General features: G+C 42.5%; 2 protein-coding genes across 2 annotated transcripts; both read right to left on the bottom strand.

Moving 5' to 3' along the window:
* Window positions 1-521: 521 nt before the first annotated feature.
* sf3b5 (splicing factor 3b, subunit 5) lies at window positions 522-1,312 on the bottom strand. The gene is made up of 2 exons (XM_037272693.1): window positions 1,218-1,312; window positions 522-946 (listed from the first exon to the last, which is right to left on the bottom strand). Exon 2 carries the CDS (start codon window positions 943-945, stop codon window positions 685-687), a length of 261 nt encoding a protein of 86 aa, XP_037128588.1. The 5' UTR covers window position 946; window positions 1,218-1,312; the 3' UTR covers window positions 522-684.
* Window positions 1,313-4,262: 2,950 nt separating this feature from the next.
* On the bottom strand, window positions 4,263-13,303 carry oprm1 (opioid receptor, mu 1). Its single transcript, XM_037272692.1, has 6 exons — window positions 12,966-13,303; window positions 7,555-7,904; window positions 6,634-6,809; window positions 6,230-6,408; window positions 5,969-6,152; window positions 4,263-5,757 (listed from the first exon to the last, which is right to left on the bottom strand). Exons 1-6 carry the CDS (start codon window positions 13,196-13,198, stop codon window positions 5,752-5,754), a joined length of 1,128 nt encoding a protein of 375 aa, XP_037128587.1. The 5' UTR covers window positions 13,199-13,303; the 3' UTR covers window positions 4,263-5,751.
* Between the last annotated feature and the right edge of the window lie 2,452 nt (window positions 13,304-15,755).

Below are 15,755 nucleotides of genomic sequence, written 5' to 3'. Positions count from 1 at the left end.
TGTGCGTGCGCAATCAACAACGAGCACCACTTGACTGCCAGCAGTGCCAGGCTTCGTCTCCCTGAAGACATTTTTCTCCTCAAAACACAATATGGACATTATGGCTGTTTGTGGAATATGAATTAGGTGGCAAAATCTACCTTTTTAAAAAAAAAAATCATCTCAGGAGTATTATACTATTAATCGAACCCTTAAACCAAGTTTGAAACCTACCATCAAAACCTATATGCTAATTCAAATTAGGGTTTCAAAGCAGAATTTGATGTCGGATAAATGACAATGAGGGTTTGCCACGTATATGGGGTTTGTATTTCCCCATATGAAGAACTATGAATTATTACATTTATGAACTATGAATTATTTATTCACTGTGTCACTTTGGGCATATTGAGAGAGCATGTCTATACATATATACATGAATGTGTATCATTTTGAGAGATGTCTCTTCGGGGTCCCCAATGTGGTGTGCATGATGAAGTTAGAATTTTTCCTGCATATGTAAGTAATTGAAAGGACAATGCTGCAGAGACGCAAAACTAAACTTTTAATACACCAACAGACACTCTCGTAACATGCACTATAATAAATCTAGTAACAACATGTTTATAAAGAAATAAAAAAAATGAGTCTGAGCGTCTTTTGTATGTGTAAAAGAAAAAGACGGGAAAAATCAGGTGTCCCCAATCAGGCGTCGTCCGGCTTGTCTGCGGGCGGTCCGCACGGCTGGAGCATCTTCTCCATAAGGTTGAAGCGGACTCGGGCTTTGCTCTCGTTCTCGGCCACGGAGAAGTAGTTGAGCAGGTCAAAGTGGCCCATGTAGGAGCAGTGCGAGTCTCGGTGCTGGTTTACAAGCCATTCCCACTTGCTGGTGTCGGCGTGGCCGGTGCCGATGTACTTGGACTGGAGGTGCTCCAGCTGGCTGTGGATGTTGTAGCGGTCCGTCATCCTGGAAAGAAAGGTAAGTTAACGCGCACTTTCGGTAAATGGAGATTACATTTGGAGCTAATGATGAGGCTAACCACTATAGTTTTCGATTGTGGCAGTAAAGCTAACTATGCTAATAGTAGCATAACGCAAACAAGCAGTAATGGATGGATTAGGATAGCATGCTAAGCTAGTGTATTTGATTTCAAGTGACGCGAACAATCATGAACCTGCTATAATTAACTATTATTGATGTGTTATGAAGTAGAGTTCTTTGTTTGCATTAAACTTACTTAAAGATTGCTTGGTGAAGCTAACTTTGCCGACTGCTTTCCGATGATAGCCGCCTATACACTTCCGCAGTGTCCGCTCAAAAATTGGTTCCGACTCGAAACAAGTGACTGATTTTTTTATTTTATATTTGTCTCAAAGCCAATTTCAATCAACGTTTTAAATGTTATTGTGAGGTTATATAATAATGATGATAATTATTATTATTAATATATAATCAGTATTATTATGATGTATAATAACAATAATACTAATAATAACAATAATGATCATAAAAATAAGGCTTTATGTGAAATAACCGAAACATTAGAAAATATACATTTTGAAAGGGTCAAAAGGTCACTGCAGTACATCAGAATCTTACTCAAATTACACAGTGACAAACTATAACTTTAAACATGAATTGCATTCAAGTATGTGTCTATGTCAGTGTATGCGCGTGTGCATGTCAGAATCAGAATCAGCTTTATTGTTTTGACTCGCGAAAGCACCTTGACATCGTGAAGAAGCTAAAGATGAGCATGCTGTCGCTACGGTAACCGCATCCAGTATCTGTCACGCTGCAGCTGCACCAAAATGTCATGTGGGAGGGATTTCAATCCTCTCCTATCCATGTTCTTCTCTGAGTTTTATTAATTATATCAAAATGTGTGACTGTTTTGTGAGAGTTTGCTCCTTGCGCAATAGCAAAGAAATTGTTTTTGTAAATTACAATTAGGAAAGGACTGTATGTTCGTGATACTGCTTCTGCCGCCTTTCATCCTGAGGGATGGGTGCCATTACAACTCCTGATAGGATCATTACAGTAAAAGGAGCAGAATAATAAGACAACTGTGGCTGAAATCTTCTCATTGTCACCAACAATGTTCTCATCGCTGCAGGAGATTTAGGGAAAGCAACATGCATCCCCAGCAAATGTCACCCGAGGTGGCAATCTGTCTGGATGCCGCATGTTGTTGAAATGGGTCCCCCGGAACAAGCGCACTTTGTCATTATTGATTAGCTCTTTGTGAGGATGTTGTGTGGGAAAAGACAAATAGTGAAAAAAGGATCAACTGAGAAACAACTTTATTGCATTTCTATAGGGAAGCCGTGCTACTCGATTGGCGGAGCCACACCTTTTACGAGATTGACGTTAAATACAGAAATGAAACGAGAGGAGCATGTCTTCCACGTGGCTACTGGCAAAATGAACTTCAATTTGTGGAGGAGATGTTTCAGTCCCATAAAATGAGAGGAAAGATGATTCAATCATGATTCACGTTGCAATGCCTTTGATGTCCGCCCAAAACTAAATATGGAAAAGGAAAGCAACAAGATCACATTATTCTTTTCCTTTCTGTGTGTGTGTGCGTGTGTGTGTGTGTGTATGTATGTATGATTGATTATGAATCCTATTCAGAAGCCCTGTCTCCATTTTCCATTTCCTTTCATTGTGTTGGCCCTGTCTCCATTTTCCATTTCCTTTCATTGCATTGCACTTGTTTAGCCTCATTCGTGGAACTTAGAAACGAAGGACCATTACCAATGCTCGGATAAATAAATAGGCCCTCTAAAATCAGTCAAGAAATGCAATCAATCGAGTTTATGTTGCGAGTAAACTCAATGATGTCACAGAGAGCAAGTAAATGTGACTCAGCGGATTTTAGGAGCTTTAGCACCCACCTGCTTAATGACGATAATAAATCCATACTATCCTATTTAATGAGTAAGTTATCTAACAGCTAGCTAGCAAGCTATTGTGCTAGCCGCTAGTCAACTCATCTACTCTCTCCATCTCTCTATCTGTCTGGAAATTATTATTCCCCCACAAACTTATTTTCTTTCCTCCTAACAACTAGAAGGCAAGTTCACCGCAACAAATGTTTGGAGAATTACAAGCGGAAGTTTAGAGCGGGAAGCGTGAAAGCCCAACCACGATGACTTTAATGACTTTTGGGGGCAATCTGCGCGAGTGTGAAATGATGGCATGCGCCTGGAGAGTTCTGTCAAAAGAGCAGAGCAACAAACATTCGCAAAGGCTTTCTGAGCGTGTCATTACGTTCACTGTTTGTGCAGATATGTCATATTTACTGATGTCAGAGTGCTGACAGATATACGTTCTTGTCATTGTGTGCAGTTGATTGTTTGGTAAATCTTTTGAAGAATGTCTTCTTTATTCTATGGGTGAAGGCAGTTGATAAAAATGGGATTAATAAACTCTACGATTGGATTCCAAGATCATATCACCCAGCCCTGGCCGAGTTATCTTCTCACATTTCATCTTTGCCATCAATCCTCACCACAACTCGATTTTCCCTTATCAACATTGTCTTCAATACCGTCTGGCCATGAAACTCAGCTTTTGCCAGTGTAAGAAATAAATTCCTTCATCCCGCTTGACAAAAAGAAAGCTAAATAATGTCCCTTTAGGTGAAAGCATGACGGACGAGGCGCATTTACAGCCTCGACCATCCGCCGCCACGACAAGTCCGCTATTGAACTTTTCAATGTGCTCCCCTGCAAACATCAGCTTGATTTGTTTTGGGTGTTTTTATCTGAAAGAAAATACACATTCTCCACTTTTTTCATTTTAAAAAAGGTCTTTAAATCAGAATTTATGGCATCAGCAAATCCACTTGTAGCCGGCCACCACAATTTGTCTGCAGAGATTCCATGTCAAATCTCATTTATTTCTTATTGCACTGAAAACTTTGCTAACAGTAATAACTAAAGAACCTTGGAAAATGCATGTGCGTGTAAATGCTGAAGAACAGACATTGAAATAATAATGCATGGAATTAAATCATCACATCACAAACGATAAGAGCAGAAGATGAACTAACCTCTTGTTGAATTAAACCCTAGTTTGAAACCCTAACCCTAGCTTGAAACCTTAGTTTGAAGGATTTTAAATGTCTGATTTGCTTTGCATTTTCTACTCTTCATATGATTTTTTTTTAATGGAAATACTTGCAATACAATGCCAAATTAGATGTCCTGTAAAAGTGAATTTCATGTCTACTAACAAATTGTCATTTAATAATCGTTGTGGTTGTACAAAGCAGCAAAGTCCAACAAACTTTTATTGTAATTTCAAATGTATACACATTTACACAACACCAGAGGGATCTATACAATACATACAAGACAATAACAGCAAGGACATTCATATATTTATATATTATTTATATTATTTGTGCGTTTTATCAATATACAATTTGAAGAACAGTAAATATGACACAGTAGAAGGACGATCCACTTTCGTTCTAGACTAAATCTTAGTCCATGCTAGGTATATACAACAAGACAATAACAGCAAGGACATGTATTTATATATTATTTGTGCGTTTTATCAATATACAATTTGAAGAACAGTAGATATGACACAGTAGAAGGACGATCCACTTTCGTTCTAGACTAAATCTTAGTCCATGCGAGGTCTCAGTGGCTCAATTTATCTTTGTATTGAAAATAAAATGGCGGCACACGGAATATCGAGTTTTACGACGACAGTGGAAAAGGCAGCTGGCGAGCGCAGCGCCCGGCCCTTGAATCCAATCGAGTCGCGTAAGATGATCTAACAATGGCACCGCGGTGTTCTTTCATTAAGTTTCGGTGCGATGTCGCCAACATTTATTTTCCCACAGAGTCACATTCGTTTGCCGTCGCAAGATGTCGTTTCTAATGGTGATACGGCACAGTCATTTCAATTCCTCCCAATGCGTTTGGGTTCGAAGGCATCATAGAAGTTGTAGAGAGAGAAAGTTTTTTCCTGCTATACCAAATACGGTTTCACACAGAAATCTGTCCATCCTCATTTTTTGTCAACCAGGCAACGACGACACAAGAAAACGTAAGACAGACACCAAAGCAACAGCAGCAGCAATACGTACAGCAGAGAACATTCCCGTGTTGAAAATACATCAAGTGAGCCTCCGACATGGCCGCCAGGCCGGTGCCGTTAAAATGTGTAAATTAACGGGGCGGCGGCGTCATAAACACACATCGTTAGACCCCCTTTATAGTCTAAGAGACGATGTCCAGAGCCCGTCTGTCGTCTCAGTCCAGGCACAGGTTGGAAACATATCAGTTTGTGTGTGTGTGTGTGTAACAGAAAAAATAAACAATTTGCCGCCGTGCAAACATCAAGCAGGCAGGAAAATAAGCATGTGACTGCTGCTGCAGAAAATGGTAGAAAATGTGCCAAAAAGCATTCCGGGGTCAAAACATTAGGTGCAGCAACTCAATGAAAATCAATTGAGCTCCTACGAGATATTCACTTTGACGAGCTATCAATAATAATAATAATGATAATAATAATAATTTCATCACCATTCTTTTTGTTCATGCTGCACACACACTTGATTTCCAATTGGTCCTGCGCCATTTGCCGACTTGTAACGTTTTGCCTCGCCGTCTGTGTGTAGGTGTGTATTGGCTCGAGTGCGTTCGTAATCAGAGCCCTGTGGTGACTTGGGTGACTTCCGAGATGAGGTCGTCGTTGGCGCCGCCACCTTGACAGTGGCAGTCAACGGACTCCTCCTCCACGGCTAGTCATACCTATCGACAGACACAAAATGGCCGCCGCTTTAAAGCACCTTCAAGTAACAGCATCGTTCCCAAAACGAATGTGGCTATTTATATTTGTATTTATCTATTTGTCGTGCTAGCATTATTGTTAGCTGTGTGCAGAGCTAGCTTGAAATTTAGTGCAAACTCGATTTTTGCTACAGCAACAGAGGACTTGGGGAGCTGACTAGCTCCACCATACCTGCTGATTGGACCTGTCTCCCGACTGTGCGGTGTTGGGCTCGCGCTGTGGGGCCTTGCGTCCTACCACGCCCACCCGGGTGGAGTTCTGCATCTCCATTAGCGAGGGGCTCGATGAGCAGAACTCGCGGAAACAGCGCTTGAAGTTCTCGTCCAGATAGCCGTAAAGCACCGGGTTCAGACTGCTGCAAGTGTGCAACATGAGTCCATAAATGGCGTCCATAAATGGCGGCATGGCATTGGCGGGTTTAGCGGGCGGTACCTGTTGGTGTAGCCCAGGGCGATGCAAAAGTGCCAGGTGACGGTCTGCAAGGTGGAGCTGGAGATGTTGATCAGGGCGATAATGATGACAAAGATGTGGATGGGCGTCCAGCACACGATGAAGACGGCCACCACCACCAGCACCATGCGGGTGATGCGACGCAGGTTTCGGTCTTTCTCCTGGCACCAAATGACAGCAATTAGCATCATAACGTTTGAAACCTTTCCCGCATATTTTGTTTCTATCACTGCAAAGTGAATATTTACAAAATCAATACAAGATGGTTGCCACTTGATTCTATTTAGCTTTTTTTTTTTTTAAATTAAGATCAAAATGGAGCACAGCTCCTTGAAACCAATTAGGACTTTATCTCATGCATTCTAACAAGCGAGCGGCCAGGGCACCTGCGAGCCTGACAGCATGCGCACGCTTTTGAGGCGCAGCACCATCAGGCCGTAGCACACGGTGATGATGAGCACGGGCATGACGAAGGCAAAGATGAACACGCAGATCTTGAGCAGGATGTCCCAGTACCACGACGGGTGCGGGAAGATCAGCTTGCAGTCCACGATGCTCGAGGCTATAAAGTCCAAATCACAGGACATGTCGTTTGCTTTTCGTTTTGGCGCCATGTTTGTCCGTCTGTTGGTTTGCTGTTTATGACTAATCCAAAACAAGGCCGTGTAACATATCAATTATGAAATGGACAACGACGTAACATAAATGAGGTGTAATTAAGAATAAGCTCCACAGCGAGGAGGCTACTTGCATCCACATTGATATAATTCAAGCGAATTTAAGTGTTTTGAAAACTTCGGAAGGGTTGCTTAAGATCTTATGTAAGGAGCACTATTAAGCAGCAAAAGGCTTCCCGGTGACTCATGTATATGAGTCGCCGGCATCGTCGCCTTTACAAAGGAGGTAATGGAGAGAAAATGGCCAATTAAGTTAGCCAAGCGTGATTCTGCTACAGCAAAAGGCTCGGGCAGGGACTGTCAACCGGTGGTCCGCGGCCCTCTAGTGGTCCGTGGCGGTGTTGCATGTGGTCGGCAAAATTGGAAATGGAAAATAATTGTAACATTTTTAACAATAAAATTGATTCATTCTTTAGACTTGATTCATTTTCCAGCTAATTTTATGAAACATTTACCCATCCAAATGATGTCAGAAATAGCTGAGATTTCCAAAATACACATACGAATGCAAATAAATAGCCTGTATAAGTCTATCCTTCTTCAGTGCGAAATAAAATGAGTTGAATGTAGAAAGCCTCAAAAGATAAAAAGACACATTATTAGGGAGCCGTTTAGTCAAGTCAGACTCACGAGTGACGACAGTGGAGGCCATGAACATGACGGGCAGGCCGATGGCGGACGACAGGATCCAGTTGCACACGTTGACGATCTTGGCGTTGCGCGGCGTTCGGAAGTCTAGCGCCTTGACCGGGTGGCACACGGCCACGTAGCGGTCGATGCTCATGGTGGTGAGCGTGAAGATGGACGTGAACATGTTGTAGTAGTCGATGGACATGACCATCTTGCACAGGATGTCGCCGAAGGGCCATGTGCCCATCAGGTAGTTGACGTTCTGGAAGGGCAGCGTGCTGGTGACCAGCGCGTCGGCCAGAGCCAGGTTGAAGATGTAGATGTTGGTGGCCGTCTTCATTTTAGTGTACCTGCCCGCAAACAAAATTGGAAATCAGAGTCTGCGTTGTTATTATGATGAGCCTGAATTACCAGGTTTTTAAGGGACCTAAGAAAGAGTTTTCTTTCAAACAATTTCCTTTCCTACTGCTTAAAAGTGCACTCAAAAGTCTCATCTTGGGGTTTTTTAATAGCGAGAGTGCAAAAATAGCAGTTCCTCTTTCCATTCCAGGATTATTTTTCGAGGAAATTATGAAAAGCAAGAGAATTGTAGGTCTGGAGAGAGTGAGGAAAAACACTTTCAGAGGCGGCGGGTGGGAAAGGAAGATAGAGCTTTTGAATTTGAAACTTCACGGCTTAAAAAATGGTTTCATTTGACACAGCATAACGGATGGACTGATGGATGGACTGATGGATGGATGGATGGATGGATGGATGGATGGATGGATGGATGGATGGATGGATGGATGGACGGACGGGTGGATAGATGTCTGTCTTCTCCTCCTTGTTTTTATATTCTCAATAATCCCAAATCCTCTTAACAAGTGTCCATGATGACGTTTGTTCATTAAATTCTAATTAACTGCAACACTGACAGCTTGCCAGGCTCGTCATTTCCCGGCTTTATTGGTCCGGGGACGGTTAGCCGAGTCGCGTGACACAGAGCGGCAGGAGGGATGTTTGTTTTTTATGTGCCATTACGGGCCTCACCATTGCAGATGAGCAAAGTTCTGAAAAACTTTTAAGAATTCTTTTTCCCCTTTTACAGCAAGAACACTATTGATTTTGAGCAACGGGTCGATACAGGTCAGTACATGTTCATTTAAAACCTTGCGTGTGCCAAAATTCATCCTCCACTCTTTAACCTACAGATACACGGTGCCATCAAATAAAAGGCCCAGTTGGTTCAGTTGGTACTGAAGAGAGCCTTGACCCAAAAAGAGTGGGAAGATGAAATAAAGTGCCATATATTTATTTTTGCTGTGTATATTTTGCCTTAAAAGAGCTTACATGTGGTGTCTTTTGGGCAAAATGCCACAACACAGCAGCGGTTCATAACAGTGACACACAGCTGGAACGGCCAGCGTGGCTTATTTACGAAGGAAAGCCGCTTCGTTATTGAGTCCTCAAGTGTGAAATTAATTCTTTAGCCAGGGGCTGAGGCGAGCTCAAGCAAACGAACAAATAATTTAAGGACGGCGGTTAGAATGGACAGAATATTTTGTTATTGTTTGTCTCGATGCCATCCAGCGTGAAAGCTAAGATATTAATGCTCGGAGGAATTTGTTAACAAGCCAGAGAAAAATCCCAATAACAAACATTGTTAATAAATGAATACTCCTGGGTAGCGACGCTATGAAAATACGAGCACAATGAGCCAAATGATGGCATTACAAGTATTGCCACTATACGTATTGCGAAAACAAATGCGGGGGGTTGCTAATGTCGCGGCACCAGTAACAACATTAGGTACACGTGCACACTAATTAGCCAAAGCAATGATTATTTACGAGGGAGTTTGAATCATGGAGAGGAAAAACACCTTTACAAAAACAAAACGCCCTTCGTAGCCTCCATAATGATAATATATGAGAAAAGAAAAAAAAACTATTCCGTTTTTCAATAACCTCTTTAGCTTTCAGATCTTTTTGAGTTTTTCTTTGCCCTCCTGGGAGTTTAAGATCAGGGGATGTTTGAGAATAATTGTCGATTTTTTTGTATATCTGAAGCCCTTTGAGACTTGCCTGTGATTTAGGGCTATATAAATAAACTTGACTTGACTTGACTTGAGGACCTTCACATGAAGTCCCTTTGATTGACCTCGACGCGCCTGCCATCATGGAGTAATTCCCACAAAGCCACTTGAGCACAACATCTTGCGGCGGCGCGCCATTAATCGAGCGAACTGCTGTTATGCAGCGAGCTAAACATCATTTGTCATGAGCCTGTGAAAGAGCGCTGCTGCTGCTGTTATCATATTTTCTCTCCGCCGCTAACAGTTTCCGCGCACCCCGAGCGGCTCTGACGGATCGTGGAGGTTGGCGAGCCACGAGCCAACCATGTAGGTTTCTATTTAATTCGTTATTGAGCAGCACGACTTGAAGAAATGTCCCTTAAGTGACGAGATCTGCCCGGGTCCGAGGAATCGAATCAAAAAGTCAGCAAATTAGACAGTGTCCCATGCTGTGAAAAGCGATTTGTCGTTCCATTAGCACTAAGCTAGCATATTTTTGCGTTTAGTGTATATAACATATGTGAGACGCCTTGTGTGGACAACAATGTTTCTGGAGTCGACGTTGCCACGCATGTGATCACGTGAATGCGAGAAGCTGAAGCGGGGCTTCTTCGACTTTAACTGAAAGATGAAGAAATAGTTACACTCTTTTTTTGCTTCCTAGCTGAAGCCTGAAGTGCTCACACTGACAGCTACATATTTCCTTTTGACAGTTCCAGCCAGAGAGAATCAGCCCTGCAGCATGACGCCGGCTACAAAACTCAAGCTTGGTTTCACTAGACCATAGCAAAATCTATCAAAAGCTCATTTCCGGCCAGCACTCATTGACGCCAAGCCCTAAATCAAAAGAATTGGCATTATCCGACACGGTTGGCCACGAATGCCTGAAACGCTGCCGAGCATTTTGCTACACTGCCCTCTTCCAAGCGAATTACTGAAATCGCAGTCATCACGTAATCAAAAAGCGAAGCTTGATGTTGTTGCTTTGAGAAATTCATAGAGAGACAATTCAGCCAGTGCTGGCTGCCAGTAGAAATCGCTGGGGAGTGCCTGTTGCCACGGTAACAAAGCGCACGTGAAGAAAACAGCTTGAGGTTGTGCACCTTGACCTCCTACGATCGCTTCACGAGAATGACGCGCACGAGTGGCGCAGATGACGCTTGTTACTCTGTACAAAAACACGCGCCAGATTCCTGGGTAGACTAATTTCCAAAATTGCTGATAGAATTCTTCAAACTGTCTCCTGCTTTTGGCCCTTGTTGCTAGGCAGAACTCACACAGATCAATCATAACAACAACAAATCCAAAAATGTATTTAGTGCAAAATTCTACAAAATTAGTCACATGAGCAGCTTAATGGCACTTGCCATTGGAGCTTTGGCAACGATGTAGCGTGCCGCACGACACCACTTTAGATGTTTTCCCAACAGCTGTGCTTTTGTTTAATCGACCATTCCCAAGAGAAGTAGGACCAGTGACACTGACTTCTTACTCCCACCGTGCGTTTGGAACTTTCAAACGGGATTATGACTGCAATAGCCGTCATATTTTAGACTTGCGCTAGACAGTGACGGCTCCACGATGATATTTCAGAAGTAACGGGGAGCTGAAGAATTTTGCACTCTTTCACAATACTTTCCGCTGTTTCAATGGTAACAAGAAACCCCACTCCAAATTAGCACATAGGTAAATCAGATTTTTATATATCTATAAATATACTCAAGGCTCACTCGCAAAGAGGTTTGCGAACGAGCACGAGAGGAAGTACGAGGAGATAAAGAGCGAGAAGGCAATCGTTACTCTTTATGACCTGAGGGGTTGCCACGGGAACACCTTACTCACCCGCTTCCGTTTCTATATAATCTGGCCAAATTGCATCCGAGACCACTAGCATAAAAGTGAGGATGGAGAGCACATCACTTTTTTTTTTTTTTTAATCTGAAGGAATTGTTGTCAATGCACCATTAGCTAAATGGCTGTTAACACTGATTGTAGAAGAGCGTGAGAGAAAAAAGGACAAAGAGGATATGTCCCACATCCTTTATTTATCGAATGCTCTAATGGCGGGAAACCTTTTTGATGACTAAACTGCTGTGAGGATTCATGTTGACGTTCTGTGGACATGTGATCACTTTACAAAGTTGTTGGTGTCCAACTTTTCGTCTGTGGGCTCTGTTTTTTGGCTGGCTGGCGTGCAGCGTAAATCTGCGTGGCGGCAGATTACACCAAGTTAATTTGGCAGGTGCATGAGCTGTGCGTGCGTGGCTGGAGCTTTGTCGCTACTGGTGAGGCAAATGTGTGTGGGGGAATTTTTTTTTTATATATATATATTATATAAAAGTCCCTATGCTTTTTATTCTTCACTCACCTTTTACAGCTAAGTGAGGCGTCATGATGCAGAGCAAACAAAGCAGCGAGCCGTTTTAAGATAAAGAGAGCGCAGTGATGTTTGCAAACCCAGATGAAGATGAGGAGCATGTAAAGCTTCTGACTTGTTGCAAAGCTCAGCAAAGCAGCTGAAGGATGAGGATGGAGGACATTTAGGAGGCCATCACTCAAGCGTTGTGGGAACACACTCAGGTCCGCCCACCTGCCACTTGACACGCCCACCGCCATAATGAAAGAAGCGTTGGTGCTGATTCCAATAGACAACTGTGTGTGTGTGTGTGTGGAGACACATGGTGAAGTGTGTTCATGATAGCAGGAAAAGCTATCTGCCAACTTTATAGCCCAGCTAATGAAGTCATAAACGTTCAAATGACATCCTATTTAAAATAATACAATGGAACCTCTACAGGCAAACTGTATTGACACTGAAATGATCTGTTTCACAATCGAACCGCGCTGGACATGTTTGAAGGAACATTTGAATTTCCCTAAGAGGCCAAAGAGGGACTTTGCTTTGGAAAAAAGTGTTATTGCGAAATGATAACTCACTGAACTGAGGTCTAGCACGTGATGTGGACTCTACAAAATGTTGTTGCTCGCTGAACTGAGCTTTTTGCAACACATGTAAGGTAACCACATCTTTTACTGAATAACTATAGCACAAAATAAGCTCAAGTCATTTACAATTTGACTCTCGCTGAGCGGAAGTTTAGTCTGTGACGTCAAACGCACGACTGCGAGAGTTGCCACTTTCGCCTTGGCGGAGGTCTGCCCGTTTGCGCTGCTTTCAAATGTGCAATTTTGACGACCCGCGTGTCCTCGAACCAGTAGCGAGGTCGCTGGCATGCTTCCCCGTCCAGTCGGCGCGCAACACCCAGTGAGTTTTACGCACAAGCTTCAAACAAACAAGAGGAAGCGCACACTTTACGCGTTGTAAGTGACGCGCGCGCGCGTGCGTGCGTGTGCGTACCTGACGATGATATACATGACCAGCACGTTGCCCACTAACCCCACCACGCACACGACGGAATAAACCGCCGTGATGACGATGGCGATGATGACCGGGTTGGCGTCAGCTTCACCACCCGGGTCGCGCTCCCCGTCGCACCCGCTGCCGTTGGAGCACAAGCCGCTGTTGTTGTAAAAGGCGGCCATTTGGCTCCGGTAATCCGCGTCTGAGAGGTTGCCTGATGCGCTTTCCATGGTTCTTAAAAAAAAAAGAAGAGCGCACAGTGGAGGAACGGGAAAATGCTTGCGGTCCAAAGTGGAAGCTGTGAGGGACTAAAGGGAAGAGGAGGACTGGTTGGAGTGAGGCAGGCGGGGGGGGGAAATCAAGGGAGAGATGCCCCCCCTTTTGCGTCTTCTCTCCTTTAGGTTCTTCCCACCTTGAATTTACTCTCACCTTCTTCGCAATTCCGGTACCAATATCGCCGGTATAATTTTGTGCAATTTCATCGGTTTTTGCCACCTCCACCAAGGAGCCGCAACCAGGTGTGATGTTTTTTGTGCTCGCAGAAAAAAATAAATCAATGCGAAGAAATCGCACTGGAAACAAAAGTGTTAGATAACAAATAAGTGGTCAATGAAAAAGTACCAAAAAAAAAAGAACTGAAGTTTAATATGACAAATTAGTGTTCACAAAAACAAAAGAAAGAGCAAATCATGTTGATGCTCACTGAACTGAGGTCTTGTGTGACGTCACCCCGCAAAAAAATCTAAAGTCCAAAAGCATAATGGGCTGATGAATGCTGAAGTGAGGTAAAAAAAAAAAATCTGCCTGTGCCCAAAGCCAATGTTTGTATTCTCCACACACTGATGAACAAAACATAGCAAATTGACTCTTATGTGTTTAGCATCAGAGTTGAATCTGGATTTTATCCATATTTTGCATTTGCCTTCAATCTGAAATATAAGCTGTCATATCAACTTTAACATGATCCAACACACATCGTAAATTCATTTGCTGCACTTGTGAAATGGTGTTAGATTGATTTGTTGACATCATGTCGGTTGTTTTCATTTGCCGGCCTGCACGCGGCGAGTGTGAGAATGCAGCCCGTAGTGTAAATCCAATCGGGATCGATTCTAATCAAGATAATGTCCCTCATTACGAGGCACAAGAGTCCCAAACGGGGTGATGAGGACCTATTAAGTATGCCGCAGGCATGTCTGCACCCGACCCGACAAGCGGCGCCAGTCCTCAGTGACATTGATGCATATTTACGCTTTGTCCAATTAAATTAAGACAAGCAAAACAAAACTGATCGATTTCCGAGGTGAAAGTCAATGCGGCGGCATGGATTGGGGCTGTCCCTTTCGTTTAAACAAGCTCCCTCGAATGCAAGTGTGCTTAATGGAGTGAATACTAAAAGGAGCCTGTCAGGGTGGAAATACAATTTGGTTACACTTGCACACTCTGAGTCAAAGTGTAAATGCTAAAAATAATATTTTGAAATTTGACAGTAAAAGAGCTGTCAAAAATATTTTGACCAGCATTTGAACGTAAACACAGTGAACAAGAACCGATGACCTTTTCAGAGATAGAGTTTCACCATCTAAAAAAAAAAAAGCAAAGATTGACTCGTGGGATTGGAGCTAATAAATAACTTTCAGAAGCTAGCTGCTTGATTTATTGATGCCTCAGAGCGAGAGGTTCCACTTAGTGGGACGGATGAGCTCCTGTCCTGTCGTGGCTGGGTGATTTTGAGCAGATTTAGAGCTTTTAATCAAAGAGAAGGACGGGGACCGTCGACACCGGCCATACGATGTTATGCTTAATCGCGATGAATTCTATTCATTATGAACCGCTTTCTCATTTCAGGACAAAAAGATTTCATCCCCTGTTGCCGTGGCGACGCCTCCTTTAATAGTTGCAACATGTGCTCCACAGGTAAGCATTGTAATGTGTGTGCCATGTAGCACGATGCTTGTTAACTCGTCACAATAGTTAGCTCATCCTGTTATACCAGTATGCTGTAATTAAGATCATTGTCCGACTGACAATAAATCAGTAAAGACTAAATCCAGTTTGTCTAATTGAGTGTGAGAAAAAGAGCTTTGGTTAATCAACCAATTGGCCGTTTCCCTTCACCAATGTCACATTTTATGGTCACAATCGTTTTTTATCTAGTAGTTGATGTTTATTCAGTATGTGATAATCAAATTAATCGCTAATTATTTTTGATGGTCAGTTAATCGTTTAGACGCCTTTTTTTTTTTTTTTGACATTTGAAATTGTCCAAATTGTCAAAATTTCACCTCAACAATAAAGCGTGACAGATTTTTGTAGTACTCCCAAAATTATATATATTATATACATTCTTGTGCATAGGCCACTAACACACCCAAAAACACACCTCATTATTTACCATCAGGAAAACAAAAACAAAAAAATTCTTTATCTCATCACGCTTTGTCATCCTGGCGCAGGTTCCTCTCTCGCTCCGCATTTGATATGGTCGTGATTACTATCAATGCACTGTGTAATTTACCACAGTGATGGAAAATCTGTGTTAATTATATCCCACAGACATATTTCATAATTGTTAGTACGAAACAGCCTGTTCCATAAGCAAATTAATCACAACCTAATTTTGTTTTTTTTCAGCTATTGAAAGGGCTACTACAAATATGAATTTATTACATGCTAATAATACCCAGTTATAATGTCACATTACTACCTTTTTCATTATCTTCAATACAGTTTACTCATACATCAAAAATATTACACATTATGGTTATGCCAATGAGATTAAAGCAT

This window comes from Syngnathus acus, chromosome 15, assembly GCF_901709675.1.
Source record: "Syngnathus acus chromosome 15, fSynAcu1.2, whole genome shotgun sequence".
Lineage (NCBI taxonomy): Eukaryota > Metazoa > Chordata > Actinopteri > Syngnathiformes > Syngnathidae > Syngnathus > Syngnathus acus.
The sequence above is the reverse complement of the archived record's forward strand: the minus strand, read 5'-3'. Positions and strand labels throughout refer to the sequence as shown.

Excerpts from the sequence above, each read along its gene's own strand:
- sf3b5 (XM_037272693.1), bottom strand. The coding sequence starts at position 945 with ATGACGGACCGCTACAACATCCACAGCCAGCTGGAGCACCTCCAGTCC.
- oprm1 (XM_037272692.1), bottom strand. The coding sequence starts at position 13,198 with ATGGAAAGCGCATCAGGCAACCTCTCAGACGCGGATTACCGGAGCCAA. Across the intron at positions 7,905-12,965 it reads GTCATGTATATCATCGTCAG|GTACACTAAAATGAAGACGG; the intron begins GTACGCACACGC and ends GTTTGCGGGCAG. Across the intron at positions 6,153-6,229 it reads GCCCTGGGCTACACCAACAG|CAGTCTGAACCCGGTGCTTT; the intron begins GTACCGCCCGCT and ends GCACACTTGCAG.